The 25,822-nt window shown below is 37.0% G+C and overlaps 1 protein-coding gene across 1 annotated transcript in view; it reads right to left on the bottom strand.

Moving 5' to 3' along the window:
• Positions 1 to 25,822, bottom strand: part of GBE1 (1,4-alpha-glucan branching enzyme 1) — a 160,184-nt gene that overhangs the window by 50,107 nt on the left and 84,255 nt on the right. Inside the window, exons 8-11 of the mRNA XM_051640281.1 lie at positions 9,974 to 10,089; positions 9,613 to 9,740; positions 6,237 to 6,335; positions 3,501 to 3,611 (exon numbers count right to left, since the gene is read on the bottom strand). Of these exons, the coding sequence (XP_051496241.1) occupies positions 3,501 to 3,611; positions 6,237 to 6,335; positions 9,613 to 9,740; positions 9,974 to 10,089 (454 nt within the window). The remainder of the gene's footprint in view (positions 1 to 3,500; positions 3,612 to 6,236; positions 6,336 to 9,612; positions 9,741 to 9,973; positions 10,090 to 25,822) is intronic.

Genomic DNA, 25,822 nt, shown 5'->3' with positions numbered 1-25,822 from the left:
ATTAGAAGTGTTTCTAACCTACTTTTTTAAAGCAGGCACTTTATATCATAAGAGGAGGACTTGGAAGATTGGTGAGGAGTCAAGGACATGGCTCACTGTGTACAAATTAGTCCCGGTATACAAAGAAAACATCCTGCCACTGCCAATGATCTTCAGGTCCCAGTGATTCTCACTTCTCATTACTGCAACTTTGTACTGTGTGATGTGTAATCACATGGGTACAATATGTAAAAAATTTGCTGCCAAAAAGAGAATATATGTAAATTGAGACAGGGGTTTATCTGAGCTGAGGCTTGACTAGGTGCCTGACCAAGCTGTCCCCTTTCCCCTTGCAACCCTCCACATGGATACTGGGGATCCCTGAACCAATTGACATGAGTAATATTGTGGAGTATTATTGATCATATGATCAATAAACTAACAGCTGCCTAACCCATATTGTGGTCCTACTTTGCAGCTGATGGGACTGAACTGTACTATTACTTCTGAGAACACTTTTGCCTATAGATATCAAATACGAAATGTTAGTATCAAATCAATAAACACAAATGACCCACCATTTCGGAATTTTTACAGAAAATCCAGAAAATAAGAAAGCAAACATCTAAAGTAAAGTTCTTGGAATGTACAAATAATGAGCTATTAACACTCTTGATTTAGATATGGAAAATCAATATAAAACTTTCCATTTATATATGAACAAGAATGTGATTAGTTTTCTGTGATTTCACATGAGAAAAACTTGAATTCTGTCTAAAAACAGTGACTGAATTACTAACCTGCTAATGTTTACTGTTACTTGAGAAAGGCCACACAAATGCTATGTAACAAGAACTATTCTGATATATTAGTACACAATGCTGAAAACATTTTGGAACATTTATACGTATATTGCTAATTTTTGTTGAATTAGCCCAATTCTCATTTTATACCATGAAAACTCACTACATTCCAGAGCGACAGATGAGCTGATCGTTCAGGTCTAGCTGAAAAGTACCACCATCGTTTAGTTTCTAACAAACAATGTAACAGCATATCTAGATGATTGTCTCAAGTAAACAAAATAACCTTTAAAAAAAATAACTTCCTATGGAACAATGGCAACACTGAAGAAAGCAACGAACAACTGAAAGGAACAACTCTTCTGTGGACTCAGAATGTGGCATTTATATGTGTCATTTAACATCCCCTAATATTTCATTAGAAAAGAAGGTGTTTCCTAGTTATGTTTTCTATGCTAGACATGATTTTTTTAAACCTTCAGTGATCTCTTTTATACCCTCAAGAGTTCTAGTCTATTTAGTTTCCTTCTTATTAAAAAAAAATCCACATCTGCCATTATTCTTCCCAATGCTCTCAGAACATTTTTCCCAGTTATGCTATATATCCTTTGAGATACAGGACCAAATCTGCCTCCAAAGTTTAAGATGCACAAAAACCATGAAAGACAACAGTGGCATATTGGTTTTGCTCTTCACTCTCCATTCCATTTATAATAATTCCGGTACTATATCTGCTTTTTTTGACAGCTATAAGCATTGAGTTGCTATTTTCACACATTTAATATAACCATAAAGGCTCTGTATTCTGATGGGCAATAGCCCATTATAGCATATAAGAAACTAGAATTGTTTCACACTCCCTTGTACATCACTTCAAGTAACTCCAGACTGAATTTTATCTACACTCCCATTTGTTTTTTCTCTATCCTACTTTTCACATATCACTCTGATGTATATCTGCAATACTTTCTTTAAAAATCAAAATAAATAGATCTTCTTCCCAAGCATGAGATTCTAAAACAAAAATACACAGTGATATGGAAAATAACTCAATTGATAAAATCCAGCATGAAATAAAAGAACAACAACAGTAATGTCACTTGTCACACCTTAGCATGAAGAAACAGCTTTTATAAAAGCAAATAATCACAGAATAATATGCAGTTCCAAGTAATACCTGAACTTCTTTACCATGACTAGGACTCTTCTTTCATGCCTTAAATGAATACTGTGTAACAGTCTCTGAGATAAGAATGTAAATTGGTACACAAAATTAAGTTGATAACCTCAAGATTCTCTTTTTAAAATAAAATATAGGTCTTGTTTTGGATACTTCTGTTTAATTTTATTATAGAAGGATAAGAAATAAAATATCATCCTCTATTATGTAGAGGCAAGAGTTGAAGGCAGGATACTTAAACCTTTTAGAAAATTTGTAAGTTCTTAATTTTAGAATTCTCAAACTAACATATTTTCCGATTCTTCACAAACAACCATTACAAAGATTGTGGGAGATAGGTGTTACACAAATTCATTAGTAATTTTTAATTTTTCCAAATACAGAATCATTACAATTGCTGTGTTTTGAATGAAGCTGTTAAAGAGTATTTCATTTAGATCTCCAAAAGAGGACGTCTGCAAAACTTGCAGAGACGAAACATTTTCTTGAAAAGAATACAACAGTCACAAACACCGATTCAGTGAACACAAGCTAAATTGTGATATTGTTTATGCTTATCATAAATAGTGCTCCAACTTACTTCATGGAAACCAAATTTTCAAAAATATGGATTATATTCCTTCTTATGTCACACACACACAGAATCACAAAGAATCTTAGGGCTTGGAAGGGACCTTGAAAGATCATCTAGTCCAATCCCCTGCCAGAGCAGAATCACCTAGAGCACATCACACAGGAACGTGTCCAGGCAGGTTTTGAATGTCTCCAGTGAAGGAGACACCACAACCTCTCTGGGCAGCCTGTTCCAGTGCTCTGTCACTCTCACAGTAAAGAAGGTTTTTCTGATGTTTACATGGAACCTCCTAAGTTCCAGTTTGTACCCACTGCCCTTGCCCTATCACTAGACATCACTGAAAAAAGTCTTGGCTCTGTTCTCCTGACACTCACCCTTAACGTATTTATAAACATTGATGACATCACCCCCCAGTCTCCTTTTCTCCAAACTAAAGAGAGCCAGCTCCCTCAGCCTTTCCTCATAAGGGAGATGTTCCACTCCATCATCTTTGTGGCTCCACGCTGGACTCTCTCAAGCAGTTCCCTGTCCTTCTTGAACTGAGGGGCCCAGAACTGGACACAATACTCCAGATGCAACCTCACCAAGGCAGAATAGAGGGAGAGGAGAACCTCTCTTGACCTACTAACCACACCGTTTCTAATACACCCCAGGCTGCCATTAGCCTTCTCAGCTACAAGAGCACATGTCCTATGACAGGCAGGCAAAACAAGAAGCTATGATTAATTTATTAAATACAAATAAAAAAATTGGAAATAACACCACCCACCCACTCCAAGCAGGATTCCGTTATTAAAAAAGAAAGGATGAAATAAAAAAACTCCCACATGAAAACCCAAGTAAAAAACCATGCAGTACTCCACAGATCTATCTATCTCTCACTTAAGAAACAAAACCCACCAAATCTCTAAACCTCTTATTTTACTTGCTTATGCATAAACAAACAAACAAACAGATAAAATACCTGGTCATGACTCTCTGCATATGCAATGTATTTTTCTTCATACCGTCTATTTGTTAGTGTATGGACAATGTTGCCCATATTCCAGTCTTCATCTTTCAGCTCCTTAATTATCTGAAGAAATACAGGAAACATCATCAAGAAGTTATTGCTGTTTGAACTAAAAGCACACTGCCACCTTTCTTCATTCACAGAAATTTTCAGTGGGTTATGAACAGTATTGCTTTAACTTTTCCTATTCCCAAGTTTTGAAGCAATGAGCTTTCTCTAATAATACAAAGTTATTTTTTCTTTTTACTTCCACTGCATAAATAAAATAGACTATTTTTTCTCTCTTGTACTTTTCAAGTATTGATAACAGGACTTGCCATTTATCATGAAACCTCTGATACAGTAGGCAATGTGCACTACGCAATTGCCATGAAGTACACAATAACATGAAAAGGTGCTTAGAGCAGGGACTTGCACATTCCCCTGATTTGTGAATTCCTGGTCAGTTCCAAACCACAGTTTCAATGCCAAAGCTTTGTTATATAAAACAAGCTCAACATTTTTTGCCATTCTAGCTCCTGATTTTTAGCAATTTAAATTAAACCCGATCAACATGACTTTTCTGCCTCATATGACTATTTCCTCCTCCTTCTAAATCTAGTCCAGTTACAGTGTCAGTCCTTTCTTTTTTCTGAAGTACTTTCTAGATCTCCATTAATCACTACAACTTAAATACACACACGTAAATATATAGACCTAAAAATAAATGTGATAAAAAGGCAGTAATACCAAGATGGCCAATAGAAAGCCATAAAATTCAACGTTCTGATCATTAACTGTCCATGTCCTCCTAAGTAGCTTTTTTCTTTTTTTTCACTTTATAAATTCTGGCTCTGAACATGTTCAGGTCCCTGTGCAGCATCATATTGCGTACTACATTTACCTTTAATCTGAACTAGTACAGCTAGTGCTACAGCAAACAGTCTGCTTTACTTACCTTTACAGATCCCTCAGAATTGGCTCATAGAACCCTGGAGATCCTTCAGGTTTCTAAGTGATTTTAGGAAATTGCCTAGAAAACTTGTTATCTATAGGTACTTACTTAAAAGCTGGAGAGAAATGAAAGCAAGCATTCTAGCATACTTTGGTAACAGTTGATAGACTTCGTTTCTAAGCCTTTCTCTTCCAATAATTTCAGATTTACTTTTCCCTCAGGAAATGTGTCAACAAACTATGTGCATCACCTCTTTCTCTAATGTAGAGTCTTCTGTTCCAGTTGTTTATTTGCAGTTTTCTTAGCTAGAAGCTTCCTGCCTGCATCACCCTACGCTCTACAATCCTAAATAACTGGAATCTGCTTCTAAGCAACCTAGATTCTCACAGCTCAATTTATGCCCAACAACCCATCAGCATGCTAAGCATCCACCTGCTGCTCAATGTTAAGTATACTCTTAGGCTGCAAGATGATTTTTTTTGTCCAGTTAAAGAATAAAAATACCACAGAATAGGTGAGTTTCCTCTCAAGAGTATCGCAAATTAAAATATGCAGACCTTACCAGAGATTGCCAAATTAGATTATACATCTTCTGACCTTGTAAAATTTTACAGTCTTTTTTTTCTTTGTAATATGAACTTTGCCAGGCACATTTTGCCTATTGAGGAAATTCCTCATCTTTGCCTGTCCTAAAGTGTGGTAAGGAAGTTGAATGCACAATGAAAAAAAATAATAATAAAAAAAGCCATCACAACAAGGTGCTTCTTGTTATTACAAAAATATAAGTCCTCACTACATTCCAGGATCTAAATTACACACTCTAAAATTTAATGATGCTGTCCCTGGTGGAAAAGCTGACAGGTTTGTCTTCCATATGAAGAGGTTTGAAAACTGTTTTTCAATCAGTCCTTCACCTTCTAGTTACAAACATGAAAGATGCTAAAAGTGAGTTAATTTGCTTTTTATTTTAAGCTACTCAAGATATTTATTGAAGCATTAATGCTCATATAAAACATATACTGTTTTTAGATCATTCTGACAGCCTGAGGGATTTGAATGTAATCTTCTAACTGAAAAACATTCTCTAAAACATCGGTAGAAGCCTTTCAAGATTATTCAGCATTTTATTCCTTTTCTTGCTACTCTTTGTATTAAGGAAAAGGTGATTTAAATCCTTATCATAGCCAGTGTTTATTAGGACATTACAGTTCTTGAAGAGCATATGAAGACTTCCATTATTCATCTAGTAACACCACTGCACAGATTGCTGGTGTTAACATAAAGCACTTCCATTTACTTTGGTTAAACTTTCAACATTATGTTCAATGTCTATTACTATGTCAAATTCCAGGATAATTTGTTCTATGTTTTGGGTTTTTTTTTAGATTTATATGATTATGGTTAACTTACTATCTGCCTGCTTACATTCAATATAGATTATATGTTCTACAACTGTTGCAAGATACAGGCTCTTTAAAATCAAATTAGACTTATGTATAGTATGAAGAAAACAAGTATCAGATAGAAAGCAAAGAATAGCCCCTAAACTTACTCATCTTCTGAAACCTACATCCCTGACAGCTCTCATTACAGCCACAAATATTTGTGCTCAAGCCTGTCAGAATTTATTTTGATAGGACATTAACTGAAGAGAGATTAAAATCTGTCAGTAGGATTCAGAAGCATTTTTGTGTTTGTACAGATAAACATCCCACTTTGAAGAGCAAAAAAATATTTTTTTAAAAAGTTCTCACCTGTATCCACTTATCGGGAATAGCCATTGCTAGTCGATAATCAAAACCTCCTCCTCCCTCTTCAACAGGACGACAAAGAGCTGGCATTCCAGAAACATCCTTAAATTAAAAACAAACAAACAACCCACAATATAATTTACAAAGCATTGCAATTATTAGTTCAGACTTTCTACCATACAGTATTACTTCCATAGAAATGCTCTGTAAACTATAAAACAGCTTCACTGATTGACCTGGGAGAAAAAAAATCATTCATACAGTGAGATTTGTTGTTTGAATGCAAGAGTTACAAGGAGAGCATTATGACTTTTTTAATTAAATACTCAACTACAGAATACTTCGCCAAAGTAGGTATTTGAGGGAGAAGAGACCTCAGTAGATGCAGAATTTGAAATAATTAGCTCTGTTGAGTTCCAAGTAATCAACAGAAAGTAGTCAATGAAAGACAAATTAAACCTTCATTTTTTAACTGGTATTTTGCATAAAGAACAGCATAAAAATAAAAAGCTGAATATAACATACAGAAAGGAAGAAAAAATGTAATCTCTACTCTTTTCCTAAATGCACAAACACGAAACTATTGAATCCACTAGCCCTGGAAAATTACATGTCCTTACTGTGCAATTTTCCAGTTTCATATTGAAGGGGGCTGAGAGTCCATAATTTTTTAATTAAAAGTTTTAAAAATAAATATTTATTTTTCCATTTTATTAGGTAGTTATGTCACATAATATTATTTTTTTAAGCTATCTTATCTGCACAGAAAAATGTAAATCTCCAAAAACTGCAAAATATCTATCAGTGCTAGAATTTGATTAGCTTATGTCAGTGATAAGCCATTTTGCCACAATGGCTATGGATTAACACACACCTCTTCTGTCTACACAAAATAATTTATGGAATTAAATTCTGACTAGAACCAGGGCTTAATGAAGAAGCTCATTCTGATCTTCCAGATTCAATCCAGCTTTCAATCCAATTGCTGCATTTGAATAGTGAAAAAAACATATTCTCACTTGAAGTTATACACCTCCACACTTCCTCTCATACTGACATAAAAGAAGACAGTTCACACCATCAAGGTTCACAGATGGCATCTTGGGGGATGGAAGGCAGGGCTGCCATCCACAGGGCCCCTGACCAGCAGAACAAAAATCAAACAACAGCAAGGTCAAGAAATTCAGCAAGGGCAGTTGTCAAGTCCTGCCCCTGGGATGTAGTGACCCACACATCCACACAGGCTGGGAAATGCCAGGCTAGGGAAGAGCTCTGATGGAAAGGCCCTGGGGCTCTGAGCCAGCAGCAAGCTGAACACGAGCCAGCAGCCTGGCCCAGGCAGCAGAGATGGCCAGCAGCATCCTGGGCTGTATGAACAGCAAAGCCCCCAGATCAATGGAGGGGATTTTCCCCTTTTACTCAGCAGTCATTAGACCACACTGAAAAATGCATCCACATTCCACATGCTGTAAATACAAAACAACGAAGCAGAAATTCTTTCCAATCTTTTGGATGTTATAAAAGGAAGTCCAATAGCTCTCAAATCGGCCAGAAAGGATAAAAACAAACAAAAGTCTTTCTCTGTGATGCTATGATGCCGACCTAAACAAGGTCTGAGTCTGAGATTTAAGTAGCTCCTATCTACTTTGGTGACAAATTTGAAAGCCACATTTTTGAGAAGTAGAATTCTAAATGTAATACTACTTATATCCATATCTACAGATTTTACCAGAACACTCAAAAATATAAAATAAAGTGTTAGGTTGTTCAGTACATTTTGCACCAAATGAAAAATGCCAATGCCTACTTTTTTTCAGACCTACCTGTTAAAAAAAATAAATAAGAAAATCACATGAATAGGGATTTTTTGCTTATTTGTTTTTATAATTCTTCAGGCACAATGCAATTTGACCTAATATTTTTTCTTCTCATTATACAAAACTTCAATCACAGATTTAGAAAAACAAAATGAAAAGTAAGCCTACAGTCAGTTACACCTAAAAACTTAGACGTTACTAAGACAATGAATATAAAGAATATTAAAAAGCTGTGAAATGTATCAGTTATATAATTAAGGAATATATTATAATTAGTTATGGCTAGACAAAAACAATTTTCTCATGTGGCACTCATTCCTATCATTATATGCAAGCAGACATTCTTCAATGCTTTTTGTAATTTTCAATTATGCCAATAGTTTCTCCTTCTGGAATTCTTTAACCATGCAGCACATTGATCAATTCTGTATTTCGTGTGGCAACTCCCCTCGGTAGAAAAATGGAAGTATTGCAACAGAAGCAGATTTCAACTCAAGGAAGAGAAACTGAAGACAAATTAATAAAAAAATAACTCTTAGGACAGGTAATACAAGCAGACTGAACTCAGAATTTCATTGGTAGGAATGCTAATTATTCTAAGACTACCTAGAACACAAAAAAATTTCATTTCAAATAAGTCTACAACTCAATGAAGCCATCTCAAGTTTACTAGTAATTGCTCAGCAGATGCTGTTTTCGATAGCTTGTAATTAAGATTTTAGCAGTAGTTGTCTAGAACATAAAACTTTATCATAAGTAAGATATTAGGGTAAGCAGTATTTTGTTTTCTGGAGATAATTAGGGAACTCTTAAGCAATACAAGAAGTTTTATTAGTACAGTTCCTAACAATATGAAATAGATGAAGCAATTTGTTTTAAATGAAAAAAATATTTAAACATAATAACTGAAAAGCCCTCAAGGTTTACAGGATATTTCTTTTTAGCTAAAGAAGAAATATCAGTGAAAACTTACCCACTCCCAGAACTTTAATGCTCTGGGTGTTTCATAATATCAAAAACTCCACGTGACAACAACATCTTTCATTCAAAAAGTTAATTGATCTCAATAAACTCAAGTAATATTGTCTATTTACTCCCTCAGAAACCCAGAGAAACTCAATACTAAATTTAAATTGGCATACACATTATAACATTTATAAATTTATTGTATTTATTTTGAAGGGAAATTGTCAATTATGCCAATATAATTCAAAATATGCAAAACCACTCTAGAACTGTTAATCTGCAGTACTATGAATCACTACTGACAAATGGCAATCATGTAAAACCAATAAGTTAATAAAACCAAATCTCATTACAAGTTCAAGAAGAAGGAAAAAAAAGCCCACATTAATTAACAACACATTAATGCAGAAAAAATTCCCAAAGTGTACATTCCAGTTGTTTTTCCCCCACAAGGCAGCCAGTCCACTAATGAATATTTTCAGCTCCTGTCACTCCTCAAGTAGCAGAAGTGTGACTTGATAATTAACAGGAAATTCACAACCCAAAGCAAACTAATTAATATTAATGTCATTAAGGATGGAAAATTCTGATCTTACTTCTGCTATGGTTATGCATTCCGGATGCAAGGAATTAATCATGTGGTTGGCCAGCATTAAGTAACACAAAGCATCCTCATCCACATGTAGACCAAAATATTCATGGTAACCTCCACTGAATCCTGTGCCTAAAAAGACAGGTAAGTAAAAAGATCATGGTTGCTATTTTAATAAAACAAAACCTCAGAGACTTCTCAATTTGCTATTTCATAAGCACAAAATGTATTCATAATTTCAGATCTATGTAGCAATACAACAAAATATCAGCAAATCTGGAATTTTTTGAGTATTCAGTGAATTTTTATAACACTATTTCCACAACAACAGAGCTGCTCAGATTAGAGTTGATTAAATTACTTACCAATCCCATGATGGTGATACAGCATAGATGTAACACCATCAAATCGGAAGCCATCAAAGCCATAGTCTTCAATCCACATTCTCAAATTAGACAAAAGGAATCTCAAAACTTCCCAGCTGAAATAACATTAATATATTTTGCAAGTTTTAGAAACCTTCAGATCAGCTAGAGGTCCTTATACCACATTCTCTGCTTGCATACATGACACTTGCACTTGATGTTTTATAATTTCTCCTCATTTTTCATTAGTCTTGTTCTAAAAAGTTTGTCTTACCTTAATCTTTTTCTCTTAACTGCACATAACTTTAAGATTGCTGACAGGAGTTTAGGAAAAATTGCCATCTAAATAGTTGTGTGCTTAAACACATACATTTTCATACCCATACTGGCCACCGTACATTTCCTTTGCATGTCTAAAGATTGTAACACTCTCTAGGAAAAGGTCTTACAGAAATTAAAATAAAGTTATAATAGATAAGATTTCATCCCCAAGATTTCACAGATTTACAACAATTTCTAGGCATAATAAAAGTCAAAAAGCTGTTGTCCCTTATGTCTCACCCTTCATGCCCCTCCCAATTATGTGCAAATCACATATCACCAGTAGATTACAAATCACCTACTGGGTTGCAAATTTCCACATTTAAAGAGTAAATAAACTTATGGAAGTTGAGGATACAGTTCTTTTAATTTGAAAACAATGGGAATGGGGTATAACAAACATACAAAGCACAGACACAAAATCAAAAATATAGAAGAGGTTCCAAAGTAAGCAAGCACATGGAGGCATTTCCAAACAAAATTTGTACAAAAGAACAAAATAGTTTCCAAAACCATTTTCTTACTATTCATCACCTCTTCTGCCAGGACATTGGTCTCAGTAGCTTCAAAGACCCTCAAATCTTGTTTCTACTGTTCATTCTCTGTACCACTATCCTCTCTGCCATCCTCAGCACAGGTTGCCTCAGCTGCATCTCTTGCAAGCTATGGCTCCAAAGAACTCACCCATCTCAATCAGACAACTACACAAACTAGTGAAACTTTTTTTGCCCATGTCTTCAACACTTGCCATTGCTAGATTTCCCTCTAATCCATTTCCCAACATAGCACAACTACAACCCCGCTTACTACTGAGTTTCTGTTCAGAGAAGAGTGCAAGCTACTCAGCAGCATGCAGGGTCTCACCCACCACCCTCTGATGGGTGAGAAAGACAAGGTACACCTAGCAAAAAGCACACCAGTCAGTATCACTGTCACAGTTAACCTAAGCCCATAGTTGGCATAGGGCAATGAAGGAGACCTTTCCTAGATTTCACTTCACTTAACTGATGTCAGAGGCGAGACTCATGAGGCAATTATGGCACAAGGAGTAAATTCCATTTTAACAAAACACATCCCCGCTTTTCTTCCTCCAAAATACTTCCTCACATGAAGGGTGGTATTACATGAAAAGATGGGGAGATATGGACATACTATAAAGCTGGTAAAATCCTGACCTCACCAAATAGCCAATTCTTATCTACGCCTATAGGATCACAATACTTCTCATACTTTGCATGTACTAGGCATGCAAATACACACCTGTGCATATGAAGACTAATATTACCAAATCAAAGCCTCCAAATTTAGCAAATGCAAACCAGTGTATTGCCTCAGTTCAATACATTTTTGGGCATGCATTACAAGGCAAGAGTTTTTGTTCCTTCCCTATGTGCCCCCTTCCCCACCCCAAATCATGCAGTTGACAAGATAACACACAAGGAAGATCCTCAGCAGCTTCCCTACTGAACCTTTTATATATCTATTATTTTTCAGGTGAGATTATTTGCAATGAATGAATGACAGAAAGAATGCTCTGATACTGCAATCAATAGAAAGGTATCAAAAGTCCTTTGAAGTGGCAAGCTGCTCACATAAAAATACAACTGTGCAAATGCTCACTGTATCTTTTTCTCACACAGCATCAAATTTGCAGAAAACTATTTGCTGTAAGATAAGCATTGAGAGTAAAGTCAAAGAAGTAACTGTAATGCAATAAAAATATTATCTTACACAGAATTAAGATAATGCATGTACAAAGAGTAGATTAATTGCTACAAGCACCAGCCAGACTTAAGTTATCTCCACTCATTACAGACTGCTTGACTTCATAACCTTAAAATTCTTAAGATGGTAAAAACTATTTGAACATCTGTAAAACATACACAGATATCTCAAAACAGATAATAAATGTGGTTTTTTTCCACCATGGTTGGCACTGAATCTCGATCTTTAGAAAAAGATGGAGAAACAATATGAAAATAACTTGCAATGACTTGTACATGAAAATGTGACTATAAATAAGAACAAACAAAGATGAATTTGTCAAAAAGTTTCGTTAGCAAATTGCTGAGATTCAAAACCTGAGTAGGAGCAGCAGATGTTTCCCAATCATCTGATTGCATATGGGAGAGAAGACTGTAAATAAATAAAAAACCAATCATACTAGCTCTGCTTCTAGTCTAAACTTGGAAAAATTCCTTTTTTGGTTAATTTCTAAGAAAGATGTCAAATACTAGCAGCCATATTGACTACACAGCTCCCAAACACAAGCCAGAACAACAGTTTTTTTGAAATATGCAATCACACAAAACATAGAGGTTCATGACTTCATCCAAGTCTATTTGTTTATGGGAGCAGCAGAATTAGAAGTTGACAGAACTACCAAATAACTTTGCAGAATGCCTGTAGAGGTCAAAATCATAGCATAATTGAAATACATCCACCACACAAGCAATAACTCAGGAACGTTTCTAAAATAAGTAGATTCTCATAATTTTACAGGGTAGCATTCATTAAGAAACAGGATAGCATTCATTAAGAATGTAATTTCTTTTGGGCAGAAGCCGTATCTTAAATTATATCCTAGCAGTCTCTCACAGTTTTGCATACCATAAAATGGAAGGTTCTTTCATTGCATGCATGATCTAAAGAGATGAAAATATATCATTAAGGAACAGAATGATTTATACTTCAAGAAATTTAAATAATTCAAGAATTCACTCAGACATCATTCAAAACAAAGAAGGTCTTTGCAGAGAGGTCTTGCTGGGTTTTTTTTCCCCTTTGGGGCCAATAGCTCTAACATTAAAAACATTTCTCAGTTGAAGTAGTAAAATTAGCATATCTAGCTAGATGACCCGGTTTCACAAGGTGATGAGAAATTTAACAACTTTCCTATTCTAGGTCAGCAGAAAACCTACTTGCAAGTCACAGTCATTATTTACATTTTTTCCACCTGTACTAATAAAAAAGAAAAATAATGATTCATCATAAGAATGCTACATTGCAATCCATGACAAACATGAAATATTAGATGCAAGCTAGTAATGCATTTAAACCAGTTAATTTTGACACTATGGACAAGAAAATAACAATGGCTGTATCTAACAGTTTGAAGCTGCAATTCTTGGAACTACATTAATGTTGACATTCAGAAACTGCATTTATTATTATGTATTATAGAAAATGTGCGAAACTGCTGACCTTATAAGAATTTAGACTTTCATGATTATTTACCTATTTTCAGTTCTCAGTGTTTAACTAACTTAACACATGGTAGCACTAAATCGCTAAAATTCTACTTTCCCCCAAACATTTCAACAGCTATTTGGCTTAAAATTCCATCAACGGACTGCTAAACATGGTAACAGAATCACAGAATGGTTTGAGTTGGAAGGGACCTTAAAGATCATCTAGTTCCAACCCCCCTGCATAGGCAGGGACACCTCACATCAGACCACATTGCTCAAAGCCCCGTCCAATCTCTCCTTGAACACTTGTGGATGAGGGGGCATCCACAGCTCCTCTCAGTGACCACGTTTAACAGTCAGTTTCTTCCTAATGTCTAACCTAAATCCGCCCTCTTACAGCTTAAGGCCATTATCCCTTGTCTTATTGCTACAAGCCCTTATAAGAAGTCCCTCCCCAGCTTTCCTGTAGACCCCCTTCAGGTACTGGAAGACTGCTAGAAGGTCTCCCTTCTTCAGGTTGAGCAATCCCAACTCTCTCTGCCTGTATTCACAGGACAGGGATACTAATAATATAAATAATAATAAGAAACTGGTACTCAGTCTGATAATGCTAACTTTCAGTGAACCTTACAGTTATTTTATGAACTAAGCACATAGAGTACATCGAAGTTTGAAACAGAGATGTTCTTTTTCCCCACACACTTTTACCAGCATACATCAGTTTGCCTATTACTTAGAGGTACTCCAGAGTGATATAAAAGGTTAACCACTCTTATCCTATTTGGGAAACAACACATAGAATAAACTCTCTGTATTTCAACCTTCTTAATTTACATGCAGAAGTTATTCCTTGCTGTCTGTTAATTAATATTGTTGCCAAGACTCCAAGTCTTCTCTAGCCACAAGGGATTGAGAAGTTAAAGCAGTGCAGCAGGTGCCCACTTTTTAGCCAAGGCACAATCCTGATTCAGGGAGCCACACTGCTTTTGATACCTTGACTCCAAGTTATACTAACCACCATTCTACGGGAGCATACACATCCCTATCATTCAACAGAAAGTGATCCAGTTGTTAACAGAGCAAAAGAACTTTCACTTGCTGATTCAAGAAGCATTATGCCTCTGAAAAACTGTGGAAACAACAAATATGAGAGATAACCTCCTCAGGTATATAAATAAATCTGTGAGCAGGAGTAAGCAGCAACGTATCATTTTGTTTTTATCCATCCCAAGAAGAGACAGAGAAGTCTAAACCATCGCCCAAAACACTATGTCCACCCATTGTTTTAACATGTCCAGGAACGGTGCCTCTACCACCTCCCTGGGCAGCCTGTTCCAATGCCTCAACAATCCTTCTGTGAAGAAATTTTTCCTAATACCCAATCTGAACCTCCCCTGGAACAACTTGACCCCATTTCCTCTTGTCCTACTGCTAGTCAGCACGGAGGAGAGGCCAACACCCACCTCCATACAACCTCCATTCAGGGAGTTGCAGAGAGCAATGAGGTCTCCCCTCAGCCTCCTCTTCTTCAGGCTGAACAGCTCCAGCTCCCTCAGCCTCTCCTCATAAGGCCAGTTCTCCAGAGCCTTAATCAGCCTAGTTGCCCTTCTCTGCACTCTCTCCAGCACCTTGATGTCCTTCTTATACTGTGAGACTCAAAACTGCACACAGTACTCGAGATGCAGCCTCACCAAGGCCAAGTAGAGGGGAAAGATCATTTATTTGGTCCAGCTGGTCACACTATTTCTGATGCAAGCCAGGATGGTGTCGACCTTCTTGGCCACCTGGGCACACTGCTGGCTCATGTTCAGCTGGCTGTCAGTCAGCACGCCCAGGTCCCTCTCTGCTGGCCAGCTCTCCAGCCACACCTCCCCATGCCTGTAGTACTGCTGGGGGTTGTGGCCAAACTGCAGGACCTGACATTTGGCCTTATTGAAAAATCATACAATTGGCCTTGGCCCATTGATCAAGCCTGTCCAGATCCCTCTACAAACCTTCCTACCCTCAAGCAGATTGTCACTCCCACCCAACTTAGTGTCATCTGCAGACTTACTGAGGGTGCACTCTATCCCCTCACCCAAATAATTAATAAAGATGTTAAACAGGAGCAGCACCAGCACTGAGTCCTGGGGAACACCACTCATGACCGGTCACCAACTGGATTTAACTCTACTGAACACAATTGGACCCGGCCATCTAACCAATTTTTTATCCAGCAAAACGTGTGCACATCCAAGCCACGAACAGCCAGCTTCTCCAGGAGAATGCTGTGGGAAAACTTGTCAAAGACCTTGCTGAAGTTAACACCCACAGGCCTTCCCTCATCTGATAAGCAGGTCACCCTGTCATAGGAGATAAGGTTAGTTAAACAGGACTTGCATTTCATGAACCCATGCTGACTGGGCCTGATCACCTGGTTATTCTGCATGTACTGCATAATGGCACTGAGGATGATCTGCTCCATGAGCTTCCCTGGTACTGAAATCACTAGCAGGCCTGTAATTTCCCAGATCATCCTTCCATCCTTTCTTATATATGGGGGTTACACTGACCGATTTCCAATTTGCTGGTACCTGGAAAGTGGCTTGTTGAGCACCCCTGCCAGCTCTTTCTCTTGGCTGCATTCCATCGGTCCCATAGATTTGTGTACATCTGTGTGGTGCAGCAGGTAACTCCTGGATTGCGGGGGGATCGTTCTGCTCCTGGTCTCTATCCCCTAGCTTAGGGAGTTCGATTCCCTTAACATGACTGGCCCTGTTACTAAACACTAAGGAAAATAAGTCATTAGGCACCTCAGCCTTTTCCTCATCATTCGTCACCATGTTTCCTCCTGCATCTAATAGGGGATGGAGCGTCTCCCTGGTCTTTCTTTTGTTGTTAATATATTTAGAGAAGCTTTTCTTGTTGTCCTTTACCATGGAGGCCAGATTAATTTCTAGCTCTGGACCTTCCAATTCCCTCCCTGCATATCCTCATAGAACTTTTGTAATCGTCAGTGGCCTGCCTATTCCTCCAAAAGGCCGTAGATTCTCTTTTTCTCCCTGAGCACCAGGAAAAGCTCCCTGTTCAGCCAGGCTGGTCTTCTATACCACTGACTCACTTTATAGCACATGGGGATGGTCTGCTACTGTGCCTTCACGACCTCCTTCTTGAAGAACCTGCCTGGACTCCTATACCCTTCAGAACACATTCCCAAGGGATTCAGACAATCAGGCTACTGAAAAAAGTTAGTTTGCCCTTCAGAAGTCCAGGGTGGCAGTTTTGCTCCACCCCCCCTCCTGGCATCTCTAAGAATAGAGAACTCTTAACAATTCATGGTTGCTGTGCCCATGACAGCCTCCAGCCAACACATCTACCAGCCCTTCCCTGTTCACAAAGAGCAGGTCTAGCAGGGCACTTTGCCTGGTTGGTTCATTCACCAGCTGTGTCAAGAAGTTATCTTCGACACACTCCAGGAACATCTGGGACTGTTCCCTTTCTGCTGTGTTGTAGTTCCAGCAGACATCATGGAAGCTGAAGTCCCCTACAAGAACAAGGGCAAACAATTGTGAGATCTGACCCAGGTACATATAGAACAGTTCATCCACCTCACTGCTCTGGCTGGGAGGTCTATACCAGACTCCCACAGCAACATCAGCCTTGTTAGCCTTGCCCTTAATCATGATCCAAACACATTCAATCTTGTCATCATTATAGTCTAATTCTAGTCACTCAAACAATTCCTAATATACAGGGCCATCCCACTGCCTCTTCTTCCTTGTCTGTCTCTCCTGAAGAGCTGGTAGCCATCAACTGTGGCACTGCAGTCATGTGAGGTATCCCACCACGTTTCTGTATAGCCACTATGTCATAGTTTTCCTGCTGCATAATGGCTTCCAGCTCCCCTTGATTGTTGCCCATGCTGCATGTTGGTACAGACGCACTTCAGATGGGTTAATGATATCAACACTTTTTTTTTTTTTGTTAGAAATTACAGGAGACTAAAGCTTCCAGTTTAATACACCTTGAACTTTTAACATTATTTTGAAATAAACAAAAGACAACTGACAAAAATTCTGAGGACAGCTGGCTTCCAGCTGCAGGAGAACTTAGCTGGTAGAAGTTTTCAGAATGACTCAAATATTCTCATAATATTATTGAATTATTCCTCACAGTGCCACAGTATTTTTTCTTATAAAAAAAAAAATTAGTATGATGACAGACTTTTTTAACATCCCCACCATAAGCAATCAACTAAAAGAAAATCAATGTGGTCACGATCCCTTTGATTAAGCAGCTCAAGCCACTGTACTGTGAAGGTGATCTGGGGGCCAAGAGAGAATCTACAAGTTAGACTGATATGTTGGAAGGTGTCTACTTCTTGTCCATCATAATCTTGTACATAGATGAGGCATGAAATTAACACTTTCAATAGCAGATTTTTACTCATGCAAAGCTTGTAAAGATGTTACTCATACTGCATGGATTATAAATGCACTTTCTTGGGCAAGCAACTGAGGATGGTTCCCAATTCTTTTTAAGTCTCCCACTGCTACTGGCCCAAGATTCCCTGCAGAGGTGTCCTAGTTTTGGCTGGAATATAGTTAATTTTATTACCAGTAGCTGGCATAGTGCTGTGTTTTGGACTTAGTATGAGAACAAAGTTCATAATACTGTTTTAGCTGTTGCTAAGTAGTGCTTACACTAGTTAAGGTCTTCTCAGCTTCTTGTGCCCTGCCAGCGAGATGCTGGGAGGGAGCACAGCTGGGACAGCTGACCCACACTAGACAAAGGGTACCATTCCATACCTTATATAATATATACCATATATAAATTGGGGTGCAGTTAGCTGGGGGGCCCCATGGCTCAAGAACTAACTGGACACTGGTCAGCAGGTGGCTAGCAATTGTGCCTGTTTTGTATATTTTTTTTTCATTATTATTATTATTGTTCATTTCTCTTTCTTTTCTGTCCTATTAAATTGTCTTTATCTCAGCCCATGAATTTTACTTTTTTCTTCTTCCCAGTCTCTCCCCCATACCATTGCAGGAAGGGAGTGAACAAATGGCTGTGTGGTCGTTTTAGCTGCCTGTCAGCTTAAATCACAACAACAGAGTTCAGATCATTAAAGAAGATTTATCTGTATCTCTTTCAGCCATATCAATGATGAAGAGAGCCACTTTTTTTCACCCTGAAGCCTCTGAATTTAAAATAAATACTAGCTTTAAATCAAGCTCCCCAAACTTTTTTATTACATTTATCAAATATCTTAATTACTACCCCACTGTCTTTTCCTTCCCCACTTACTGCTTACAGTCAATTGTTTATCTCTTTGCCTCTGTTCTCTGCATTGTAAGCTTTTATTCATTTTAAGAAATGGATCCATAACATCACCTTTCTGTTTCACTTGATTAGATTATGCTTGCTTTACTACATGGATAGAATTCATAATACCCAAAGCAGAAAATTTATATACCGAGGTGCAGCAAAGGTATTGACAGTGCCAAATGAAAGACTTGTAACCTTTGATCTTTGCTCTACAAAACAGCTTTATCTTTTAAATGACATTTCAAATAAAGAGCATTAAGTAACTAGTAATGTTATGTCTGCATTACAGATCTTAGTTTTATCTTTCCTCAAGGTCCAATACGACACTGAAAATATTAAACAAGTTTCAACTGCCAATTAGCTAGCTTAGTCAAAAAATTTCATGGCCAACCCTCCACAGTCCTCACTTAGGCAATCTTGATTGACATTGAAAGCTCTTGGAACCTAAGCATGGAACAAAAAGGACTAAGAACTGAGGAAGAATGCACATAGGTCACTGCAAGCAGATGAAAGGTTTAGACATTTAACATTATTTGCCGACTCAGGTTCATGCATAAGTAAACAGTACTCTGACATCACTAAGGGAAGAAAGATTTATACGAAGGACACATGAAAAAATCTGCACTATAAAGAAGTAAAGGAATTAAGAAGAATGCTGCACATCTAAAATCAGAAAAGAAAAGCTGAGTGGTAAAAGGCAGGTATTTGAAATATACAAGATCTTAACCTCAGGAGGTACAGAGACAACATACCTCTCTGAAGCAGTGCTAGCTTACCTGACTTGCCAAACATTAACCCATTTGTGTCAGTCCTCAATAATAACCCTCCTACTGAAAAGCAGAGCTCAAAGAAGAGCAGAGATCTGCACCTTAACACAGCAAGTGTTTTAAACCGGTTTAAAGTATACAGTCTATCCTGAGGCCAGAAGGGGATGCAGTCCTTATTAGGAAAGTCCGAAACATTAGACGAGTATTTAGAATGGGGTTTCAGTATGAATGTGAAAAACTTCAGTATAGAATTTTCCTGTACTGACAGCCAATACGCTAGCCCTCAGGAACATTGCTACCCAAAGAGACAATGAAAAAAGCTAACCAGACCTCATGGAATTAAAGCAAAGACCTACAGGAAGACATGCCGTTCCTAATTTATCTTGTCACAGTGAGGTGACAAAATGTCACATAAAGTGGATTTGACCTGTTAACAATCCCTCTGTCTGTTTCTGGTCACTTAAAGTAACAATCTCAAAATTAAGTCTACCAGCTGTGCAAAGAGCTGTGGTGGCAGAAAAATTCAGAATTTGTTCAGATCACTGTCTATGAAACCTTTAGACATGTAGTGAGTGATTGGCATCACTAAGCCAGACAGCAGTTTCTACTGGGAAATACAGATCCCTCTGCACAGCAAGGCAAAAGGTCAGGGCTTTTTGTTTTGCCTTTGTTTTCAACAAAAAGGGTGCTTAAAGCCAGTAATGGTCACTGATACCAGTTCTCCCAGTAGGAGCTGAACTTCTGATGAACTGCTTGAGCAGCTTTCCTGACTACAGCAGTTGCCACTAAACTCATTCCCAGAATCCCAGATTCCCAGAATCCCAGATTCCCAGAATCCCAGATTCCCAGAATCCCAGATTCCCAGAATCCCAGATTCCCAGAAAAGTGCATTTTCCAGAAGTCTTGAGATTAGGGTAAAAAATCTCACAGCTTTCTAAGAAATAGAAAAAGGCAGGAGAAGGTAGATGCAAACATTATAAGATGTGGGTAAACCAATCATGTATTTAAGAAAGTCAAGATTCTATCTTCCCGTATTCCAGGATGGTACTTGGCCATCTTGAGCACAAGAGTTTTCAAGTATGTACTTTTAACAACTTCCAAATGCCTCTCACTCATAGGAAGAATCATACCAAATTAAAATCAGATGCATGACTGTGGGTATAAAAGACCTTTCATCACAACCACTTGCTCTCAGCTGTTTAGAGTATTTTTGCAAAAGGATACAGGTGTTTGAAAAGGGCTGATAGGAAAACAATGCTTTTTATATTTTTACAGGACACTTTTCCATTAAGATGGACTTTTTAAGCGGTAAAAACGCCAAACCAAAACCCAACAGATGACTAGTGCCTCACCACCATAAGCCGTAAGAAATAAGAGATGGTTGAGACCATCCATTTAGAAATCTGGAGAAACACTGGAATGTTGCATTTATAAGATTAAATTAACAGCAAACACAACCTGAGCACATCCGGATCCAGTAAAAAGGTTTTATTCTCAGCCACAAAAACTGAGGATTTATTTATGCCATCATACTTAGAAAGCCAATGCTTATACATTATTACAAGACTATGTCAAGTCACTGGAAGACTAAATGTTTCTTGTAACAGTTAAAAATAACGGATACTTTTATCAGTACTTGCCGCAGAAGACATCTTTGCTTAACCATTAACATCCCATTCCCTTAATTAAAATGGGAAAGTATTTCAGAATTTCAACACCAGTCTTCAGGAAAGCAGTCCTTAATTATTTAAGTAGAATTATGAAAAAGTCATGAGAAGTTGAAGTGAAAGAAGAATTATTTTCAAATTTGGAAGCATTTGTTCAGTGAAGGCCTGAAGTCCATTTACAAACTAAATCATTTAAGTTTCTATCAGGCAACATAAAAGTGAATACTGGTAAATTAATTGCATATGGGATTGCATAATTATTCCTATCCTGCCCTTTTCATGGGAAAAAACATCCATTCTATAGAAGCCACTTACAAATATGTATATATATTTATACTTATCTAGTTAAAGACTCTAATAAGCAGAACATTTATACTTATCTAGTTAAAGATTCTAATAAGCAGGAACACTGACTATACAATGTATTTTTGACATCCAATAAACAAGCTGTAACTTGATATTCTGAGAATAAAAAGTGAATAAATATAAAATACTGAATTATTTAATACTAGGAAATAAAAATTTAAAAATAGTTCTGCTTTAATTATATTTTAAAATATTTAACTACAGTTCTTTATTTTTTCTTTTAAGAATGAACAGCAGTTTTCAAGATGCTAAGGATTTTCCATTTTAGTTAAAATTGGAATTCTATAGTGCCACATCAGACAATAACCCTTCTGGAAGCCTTAATTCTGATCCACATAAGTCCAGTGTTATGCAGGGAGAAAGCACTTTAATTTCCTATGCTGTAAACAGAACAGCAACATGCATTTCTTAGACTTGACTCATATTCAGAAATTACTTAGGGAAAATGATCTTAGAAATAGGCACATCCTGTATTCAAACGCCAGCTGTAGTTCTGAAGCCCTAAAATATTTTTTTCCCCTCAAAATTCTTCTTCATCTGTTGGCACAAAGCAGCACTATACCATAAGGTCCTTCAAGAGCTACCAGCACAGGTAATACAATACACAGTCAAATTAGGGGAACCGGAACATATGCTAGGTAAAGAGTGATGGTTAGTACATCTGAACACTGATCATCTGTCCATCTAATTCCAGAGCAGAAAAGCTGTACCTGCTGTACACGCAGACACACGCACACACCAAGAATAACTTACTGCTCTCTGAAAACTACTAGGAAGCTCTGCACCCCAAAAGGCAAGTTTTCTTTGGTGACAGATCAGGACTCAAGCCAGCAAAAGCAGGATTCTGATGCAAGGGTTAGGAAGTAATTTTTTTTCTCTGAATTTCCTAATTTTCAAGTGCTTAGAAGTTTGATTAATGTTGTGGAAAGATCTATCATTTTAATTTAGCAAGCTGATTCCTCATTAATTCTCTCTATTGTATTTTCCCAATGAATTAAACATGTTTATGAATAAATTCACATGAGTTTACTGAAATTCCATTTCCACAAAAAGACAAATTTTCTCCTCAAAGGAATGATGGAGTATATATACATATAAGCAGTATAGTGGCCTAGAGTTAATTTTTTCAGGCTAGTCCTAGCTATACCTGGTAAGAGTAAACTAAATAGTATCAAATAAAGCATTCAGTTATTTGCCATAAAAATTGAAGCAATAACTCAAGTATTACTCAGTAAAGGTTATATCCTGTAAAATGTGAATATAAAAACAGCCTTGGAGGCAATGCAGATATATACTTATTGTAATGAAACTTCATATTCTTGACGCTTTTTGTTCAGGGGGTTTCCTTAAGTAAATAGAAGACAAAAAAGTACTAAAGACAATTACTTGCAGTTTTAACACAGCCTCCAGGGCACACATTTAAAAACAAAGAATGTCTCAAAAATAAAATTACAAAACCCTTTGAAGTGATGATAAAGCCTACATGGATTTAAGCTATGATTTGGACAACATTAGCACTTGTACCACTCTTGTTCTACCCAATTCTACACTAACAAAATAAAAGTCTTTGAGAAAATTTCAAATTTTCTTTTAGAATGAATTTCTTAGAAAATATTAAAATTGTTAGTAATTTAATCAATCCTGCAAACTAATAAAATTTGTTGTTCTGCAACATGCTACTAAATTGCAACTTTTTTTTTAAATGTACCTCAGAATTTTGCATATAATTTAATACAATTCTCAACTTCCGTAACTGAACTGAGATCTCAAACATTTAATTGTAGTTTACTGTTCAACACTGGGTCCACTTTCAAATTAAGTGGACCCAGTAGCATAGAAAAAGCCAACAAACTATTACACAACAGGTGACTCCTTAAAAGGTCTATTATCCTGAACTTTACCAGAGGAGACTGGTAAAGAATCAAACTAATTTATATTTAATTCCATTGTTGAGGTGTTTTTTCTCCCTTAAAATAGCATGCTATTACACATGTGTATAAGAATAGAAAACAATTATCCTCTCTATCAATTCATTTTACCACTAGTGACAAAATATTAGCTACCTGGCAAACTGTTAGAAACTTTAATCTCTACTTTCTCAAAACCATCTTATTAAAAGCCTGAAGCACTATTTTCTATAAACCTAATGTAATTTATTACTTCAAAATACTGAGTCCCAAACTGCGACTCAAGCAAGCAACTTCAGTGTCCCTTTCAAGAAGTGTCTGGTTCACTGCCTTTACCTTGGTATTCCCTACCTGAACAGCTGCTCTCAGCCTTATGTCTGAAGAACCGAACAGAAACCTGGTTGTCTACTGCAACCATGCAGTTTAGCCACAGGTAGGAAGTACTGCTGTGACCTCCACCCAAGTCAAAGTACCCTTTTGAACACAATCCCTCTCTCAGAGAAACCAAAGCTATAGCTGACAAAGCACTAGCCTGTTGCTTTGCTTGTGATAAACACAAAGTATAAGAATGCCAGCTTAAAAACAAGCACGCGCACACACACGCACAAAATACTTAAAGCATTAGCATCATACCTGTACACTCCAGATGAAAATGCAGACTATTTTCAATTGGAGTCAGGTGGAAGATTTGGGTTTTGTAATGCTAATAAATAGCAAAAGGAATTTAAGAAGCAAAGAAACAAAGTTCTTCATGAAAAAGAGTATTTTGAAAAATCCCAAGGAAAAGCATTGAAGATGCTCAAGCAAGAAAGGCAGAGCTCCTCTACACTTGAGAAAATTCCAGTATTAACATAAATGTATCATCAAATATTGGGTTTTCTGAAAGTTAAGCACACTGGTAAGTCTTTTCTGTGTGCAGATGACAGTGGACCATAGTAGCTACAGCAGTAACAGAAAGTCTCAAGTTCATATATACCAGGAACACTAGTAAAACCTTATCTACCGTTTAGCATCCATATGCTATTACAGGTTACCTTTCTGAAAAATAGCTACCTTTAAAAACTAAAATCAAAACACTAATCCTGAAGCAATGAATAGTGTCAGATTTTTCAAGTGTTATTTTTAACATAGCAAAACCAACCTCTAAGGAATAATTATTAACACATATAGAAGTGTGAAAAGGGGGTAAATCCAGTATTTTATCATCCTAGGACTTCTACTTAGAAGACAGTATTATCTAGAAACTCTTTTACTTTAGTCTCTCAAGAGACTAGCATACTGGACTCCGTAAGTCTCAGTTGCCTGTCTGTGTTTTATTGACCAGAAGTCTATCCTTCCATTCCTCCCAACTAGACATTTGGTAATAATGCCAAAGCTATAAAAGGAGAAAAAAATTTTAAGATGGGTAGCAGCGTTAATTATGAGTCATCATCCAGCACAGGTATTACAGGAAGTTTCTGAGGTATTGACTCCATGTCCCAAATGTTAATTTACTCATTTCTTCCCCTGGGGAAGCAAAGGGTAAGGAAAGTTGACTCTTTATACTAATATTAGGTAACACAAAGCTTAGATTAACTCTTCTCACACTTCCAGATTGTTATCATCAGCACAAACAATTGCTCTGGATACAGTTCAAAGTGTTCTTTTCAGCACCATGGGACAAGACTGTTTAGTTATCTGACAGACTTCGGCATGAAAGGCAGAAAAGTTTGTACAGTGAGTCATTACCTTCACAAAAAAGGAGATTTCTAGTGGAAGGCTTAGAAAGCTGTAAGATTGCATATCATCCCTAGTATGAGAGTCAGAAAATTGCTCCAGAGGTACACAGCCATCTGGCAAAACTGATTCATGCATGCATCAGTCCCTATTATCTTACAGCAAGCATAAATCGCAAAGCTGATGCACTTGCACAGAACAGCACAGATCAGAAATACAGTATTAATAGTAAATAAAAATCCATTCTTAAAGAACAGTGTATAACTTCTCAATTTGCTGCACTTTTTAAAGTTACATTCTTCAGGAATGTAATTAAAGAAAGATATTAGCTCATCATATGCTGTGCTGATAGAGTTGAGAACTTGCAAAGGTACTGTTTCCTGTATGCTTCATAAATACTTTCTCATGTAAGAAACAGAAAAACAGTTTTATATTCAAAGACACTTAGTTTTTATCTCAATTTCTTACTGGATACTATCATTTCAGCTATATAATGTGTACTTCATGAAGATTAATAGAACAGTAAGCACATTCATAACAGATTGTTACAGTAACTTTGTTTAGTATACAATATGCAGCAAGATTATTATTTGAACTGCCTCTGGCA

The sequence above is a fragment of the Apus apus genome, chromosome 1 (genome assembly GCF_020740795.1).
Source record: "Apus apus isolate bApuApu2 chromosome 1, bApuApu2.pri.cur, whole genome shotgun sequence".
NCBI classification, from domain to species: domain Eukaryota; kingdom Metazoa; phylum Chordata; class Aves; order Apodiformes; family Apodidae; genus Apus; species Apus apus.
This window is presented reverse-complemented; position numbering and strand designations above follow the sequence as displayed.